General features: G+C 41.4%; 1 protein-coding gene across 1 annotated transcript; it reads right to left on the reverse strand.

Moving 5' to 3' along the window:
• Window positions 1–4,625: 4,625 nt before the first annotated feature.
• LOC140853293 (EPIDERMAL PATTERNING FACTOR-like protein 2) lies at window positions 4,626–5,712 on the reverse strand. The gene is made up of 3 exons (XM_073247743.1): window positions 5,382–5,712; window positions 5,270–5,304; window positions 4,626–5,176 (listed from the first exon to the last, which is right to left on the reverse strand). The coding sequence occupies exons 1-3, from the start codon at window positions 5,710–5,712 to the stop codon at window positions 4,937–4,939; spliced, it is 606 nt and encodes a 201-aa protein (XP_073103844.1). The 3' UTR covers window positions 4,626–4,936.
• Between the last annotated feature and the right edge of the window lie 353 nt (window positions 5,713–6,065).

Here is a 6,065-nt window from a genome sequence, read left to right on the forward strand (position 1 = left end):
GCCCAAAAAATATCTTAGTGGACCCAGATCTTTTACCTCAAATGCTTGCTTTAATTTTCCTTTGAGTTGTTTAATCTCATGATGGTCATCTCCTGTTATTACAATATCATCAACATAAACCAAGAGTATAGTTTTTTTTTCTTGAGATGCCTATAGAATAGAGTATCATCTGCATTACTCTGTTTATATCCCATTCCTTTTACAGTCCGACTGAATCGATCAAACCATGTTCGAGGAGACTGTTTAAGGCCATAAAGTGAGTGCTTTAGCTTGCAGACTTTTCAATAGTTGCTCTGGTCTCAAATCCTGATGGTATTTGCATGTATACTTCCTCCTGAAGATCTCCATGAAGAAATATATTCTTCACATCTAACTGATGTAATTTCCAGCCAAAATTAGCAGCACATGATATCAGTGTTCGAACAGAGTTCATCTTGGCCACTGGAGCAAAGGTTTCATCATAGTCTACTCCATATATTTGAGTGTAGCCCTTTGCTACTAGCCGAGCTTTGTATCTTTCCACCTTGCTTCTGGAGTCTGCTTTATAGTGTACACCCACTTACACCCTACAGGATGCTTACCAGCTGGTAGAGTGACCAGATCCCACGTCTGATTTTTGGATAAAGCAGTCATCTCTTCTAACATTGCTTCCTTCCACTTAGGTTCTGCCATAGCCTTTTGCCAGGTACTAAGAATACAGACAGAGTCTAATGCAGCTATAAAGCTTTGATAAGATGGAGATACATTTTTATATGAAATATAGTTAACGATATCATAATGGTAACGAGCAGGAGGAACAATTGAGCGAGTATCCTTCCGTTTTGTAATAGGAATATTAAGATCAGAAATGGAAGGAGTAGTAGAAATATTGTTACCATTAGGAGACTCTGGAGAAGAAGCTTCAAGCGGTGGAGACACCTGGGCAGTTGGTGGTGAATGCACACTGGACTCTTCTTCTTTCTCAATACTAGGCTCCCTCTGAACATCGTTACTATGATACTCCTCCTGGGCATCAAAATTTTTTGGTGTGTATAGAAAGTCACCCGGAAGAAATAATTCTGGTGTCTTATTATCAGATAGATGACTTCCATAATAAGCTTCAGTTTCTCAAAAAGTAACATCCATAGTAACAAGCATTCACCGCTCAGGGGGATAATAGCACTTGTATCCCTTTTGAGTAGCAGGATAACCAACAAAGACACATTTTAATGCTCGTGGATTTAGTTTTCCTACTGAAGGTCTATGATCGCGAGCAAAACAAACATATCCAAAGACCCTAGGAGTGACTACATAATCAGTAGACCCTTTCAAACATTGTATGGGGGACTTAAACCCGAGTATTCTTAGAGGCATACGATTGATCAAGTAAGCCGCGGTCAAGACAGCCTCACCCCACAAAAATTTAGGAACTTGCATGGTAAAAAGTAAGGATCGGGCTACTTCCAATAAGTGCCGGTTTTTTCTTTCGGCAACTTCATTTTGAGCAGGAGTATCAACATAAGTGGTTTGATGAAGAATTCCGTGAGTGTGAAGATACGCACGGAACTCCTGATTAATATATTCTGTGCCATTGTCAGAACGTAGAATTTTAATTTTGACACCAAACTGAGTACCTACAAGTTTATGAAACTCTTTAAAATAGTTTAAAACTCCCATATTTTCCTTCAATAAATAGACGCAAGTCACTCGACTAAAACAATCAATGAAGGTAACAAACCACCTATGGCCCATGAGAGTATTAGTACTACATGGTCTCCATACATCAGAGTGAATTAAAACAAAAGGTTTAGAACTTCTAATTCCAGATATAGAAAATACTGCTCTGGTGTGTTTAGCCAACTCACAATGATCACAAACTAACAAATTTTTATTGCATTTAGTTGATAAAGACGGAAATAAGCGACTAAGAATAGAAAAAGAATGTGACCCAGCCTACGATGATGTAACATAAGTTCTGAAGTGGCACCTTCAGCAGACAATGCATACCCCGTCAAAGAAGAGTTCATACTTTTCTCATCAGTTGATAGATAATAGAGTCCATTGTGCAGTCTACCACCCCCAAGTATCTTTCCCGTTTTCAGCTCCTGAAATAGACAATGAGAAGGCCAAAAAGTGACAGAGCAATTCAAATCTCTAATAACAGAACTGATAGAGAGTAAATTTATAGGAAAGGATGGAACATGCAATACTGATGATAATCTTAAATTAGGAGTACAGTCAATGGATCCTTTTCCTGAGACAGGGGTAAAGGATCCATTAGCTATTCGGACATTGTCATGTCTTGAACATGATGAATATGAAATAAAACTATTAGGTGCCCCTGTCATGTGACTGGATGCTCCTGAGTCTATTACCCAGGAGTTGGATATTCGTAAGTAAATGCATGTGATAATTTATATGGAGTACTGAGTGTGCAAAAAGAGAGGAGTCAAGATATCCGTCCTGGTGGCTAGACTGTTCCAGAGTAGATGTGGTGTTAGAAGATGATTCATATTTTTCATCATTCGTCGGAAGGTCTGACACTCCTCTGCAGATAAGCTGTGTATAGCACTCTCGGTCTCTTCAGAGAGATTGGCTTGGGCAGTCCACGAACATGATTCTGTCATCCAGTTCTTCCACCACTACGACGACCACCACGGCCCCGACTACCATGCCCAGGCTGATTTGGGCGGCCATGGAGATCCCAGCAAAATGCCTTAGTGTACCCAGGCTTTTTACAATAAAAACATACATTCTCACCTACCTGCTGTGGCTGTACAGTAAGAGCTGATCTTATAGAACTATTGGAGTCACAAGTCACTCATCGCCGTGTCTCCTCGCTTAAAACAGTAGAGAAGACTTGACCTAAACTAGGTAAAATATCTCTAACGAGAAGCTGAACTCTGACAGATTCATATTCCGGATTCAGACCATATAGAAAGTCCTGAACCCGTTTTTCTTCTAAATATTTCTGAAATCCATTAACATCGATGGAGCATTGTGGAACAAAAGTTCTATAATGATCAGCTTCAGACCAGAGATGTTTCAACTCGGTGGCATATTCAGTGATAGATAAATCTCTTTGACGAAGCTGACGTAATTGAGAACGGATCTCAAATGCTTGAGCAGAATTCTACTTTTGTGAGAATATTTGGGCCACCGTCTCTCAGACTTCCTGTGCAGTCTCCAGCAGTTGCACACTTCTGGCCACATTCGGTGTCATGGTATTTAGAAGAAATGCCAGAACAGTAGAGTTTTCATTCTCCATTAAGCCATATCCTGCTCATTATTAGCAGGTTTCTCTTTGTGCCGGTGAGATATCCCTCCAAACCTCGTCCTTGTACAAGTAGACGAGTACTCCTCTCCCATTGTAAATATGTCGTTGGGCCATCAAATTTTACAGCCACTTGAAGAGCATTCAGCGATCCACTATCTCTTGACGAACCCCCTGATCAAGTAGCAACTGTAATAAGCCGATCCAGTAGACCTTCAAGATCTTGCATAGTAATTGGATTGGCCATACAAACAAAATACGAACGATAATCTCACTGACACACTATCAATGAATCATCAAACACACGAATCACCGAACACACCGTAACTGCAGACTTCTTAATTATCTAGCCATAAAAGTTTTTCATTTTTTTATTTTTTTTTTTTTTTTTTTTTTTTTTTATTTTTTTATTTTTTTTATTTTTTTATTTTTTAAATAAAATAAAATAAAAGGTTAAAAGAAGGAACTGTGGTTTCCTTTGTTACCAATTATGTATCCCGTGAAGCATGGGATTGTGGAGGGTGATGCCGTCGCAGAGGACGCCGTCGGCAAGGAAGGCGGTGGCTGGTGTCGGGGACTAGACCGTGAAGAGCTTTTGGTGGAGGCGTCGGAGGGATTTCGGGGCTGTGGTGGCGAGCTGCGAATGGACTCAACGAAAGCGGAGGCTTCGGAGGGATTTCGACCGGGAAGAAAGGGGGCTGCGGTGGCTGGGAAGAGGGGGTTGTGGATGGACTCGACGAAGGGCAGCTCGTGGAAGGATCGGACGGTGGCGATGGTCCGGTCGAGGACCAAAAGCGGGATGCCGTGGTTGGTGATTTGGAAGAAACCCCAATCGTGGGAGGCAGCGTGGATGAGATCGACGGGTCGATGGTGGGATGATGGGCTCGGCAGATACGGCCGGGAGGAAGGGAGCTGCGATGGCTGCGGTGGCTGCGGCGGTAGTGGTTTGCTATGAAGAAGAAGCGGTGGTGATTTGCTGTGAAGAAGGAGGAAGAAGGAGCGGTGGCGGCGATGGTGAAAACGAGGGTAGAGACGGTATCAGCAGTGGAGGGAAGAGAAGGGTTTTAAGAAGGGAAAGGAAAAAAATGGATCAGAACCTGAGAGCTCTGATACCATGATAAAAAAGGAGGAGATATTTGTTTTTATTTTTTTTCACACTATCAAGAATACGTACAAGGACCTATAAATACAGATATGTAGACCCAAATATAGATAGAGAATAACAAGAATATGCCAGAGAATAATCAAGAATATGCTAAGGAATAAATCTCTGTACCTTTAATTGATATTTTTTCAATTAAGTTAATCCTTTCAATAATTAGAAAAGACTATCCAGTACAATTATTAAAAAAAAAGAAAGAAAAAAAAAAAAAAAGGCCCAGAGAATGGGCCCAAATTCCTACAATATGTCACTAATGTACAAGTTACGAAGAAAAACCCAACTGGCATCCAAAACTCTAAAATTCCACATAAAAAACAAGCAACAAATGTAGGGATATTTTTACACCGGTGAGTGCAGAAAAAGAGTAATCTCCACGTTCAAATAAAGAACAAGAACAAAACAACAACACAGACGACCAAAAGATCAGAAAGTTCACCAAAGCATTGTCACTTCTTGAGTAGTTTCTTGGAACAATTCAAATGGTGCTCTCATTGTCTCTCCTTTTGACGGCCATTAAGTAGTCATGGATTAAGGATCCTGTGTCCACACTTGCATTTCCAGCTCAAAGGCTTGTAGTTGGAGCTGTCGTCACCTCTCGAAGTGATTGCTCTGGAGGAATACCCAATGCCATTCTTGTCCTGTGGTACTGCAGGCACTTGAACTGGTTCACAATGGCCACACGAGAGACACCTCCTCTCACAGCTTGGTGGCCTCGATCCAATCAGGGCTCCCACCATCGCCATCTCCTGTCCTTTTTCCTCCTAATTCCCAGTCCAATGTCAAACTTACGAGCCAAAGCTGAAAATCTCATCAAAAACAAAGCCAAGAAATGCTGTATTGAATAAAAATCTCACCTCAATGACCTCCATAAGATGAAACAATGGCCTACCTGCAGGTGCCAAAGCTTCAGACTTCATGGTAAAGGAAGTTTTGAAACAAAACACATTCGGTGAGAAATTAAGCTACCTTGAGCTAAGTATCTGGCCGGAGTGAAGATCAGTAGGAGTAATATTGACAAAAAAAGATGTTCTTCTCTCGGCGTTCTAGCGATGCATGGATGAATTCCCATTAGAGACGAGTGGATGAGTGAAAAAAACGTAGAGGAAAGAGAGTTATATGAAAAGAGTGAAAGCTGAGTCTTCAATAAGTGCGGTGTTGGGGGGAGAGAGAGAGAGAGAGCCAGCAAGATTAGAAAGATGATTGCTCTTGGCGTACTAGTGCAAATAGATATCTGGAAAAGGAATGCTGTGGAGCCAGTGTTGAATGCATTTATAAGTACCATAGAAAGCCCTGCCATTTACTTGGCAATCAGTTCAGTCGCGCACACACGCAGACAGAGAGAGCACAACAGTTGGCATAGGGGTTACAAGAAACCAAGTGACCTAAAATTTCAGAAGCACAGAAGCACATCAGCAGCATAGATTGATGAGCCTCTCCAAGCACTAAAGTATTAGAGAAAATAAGCAGCAGGAGCTCAGATATGAATCTATGACATGCTATGTTAGCAGAAGAAAGTTGTGGATAGAGGGAGACCACCGTAAGTCAGAGAGACAGAAAGAGTGAGTGATAATAGACACTGAGATAACAGCTGTGGGGATTCCTTCCACAAACAGACATTGAGATAACAGCTAGCTGCCTGATAACCCTTTC

This window comes from Elaeis guineensis, chromosome 13, assembly GCF_000442705.2.
Source record: "Elaeis guineensis isolate ETL-2024a chromosome 13, EG11, whole genome shotgun sequence".
Lineage (NCBI taxonomy): Eukaryota > Viridiplantae > Streptophyta > Magnoliopsida > Arecales > Arecaceae > Elaeis > Elaeis guineensis.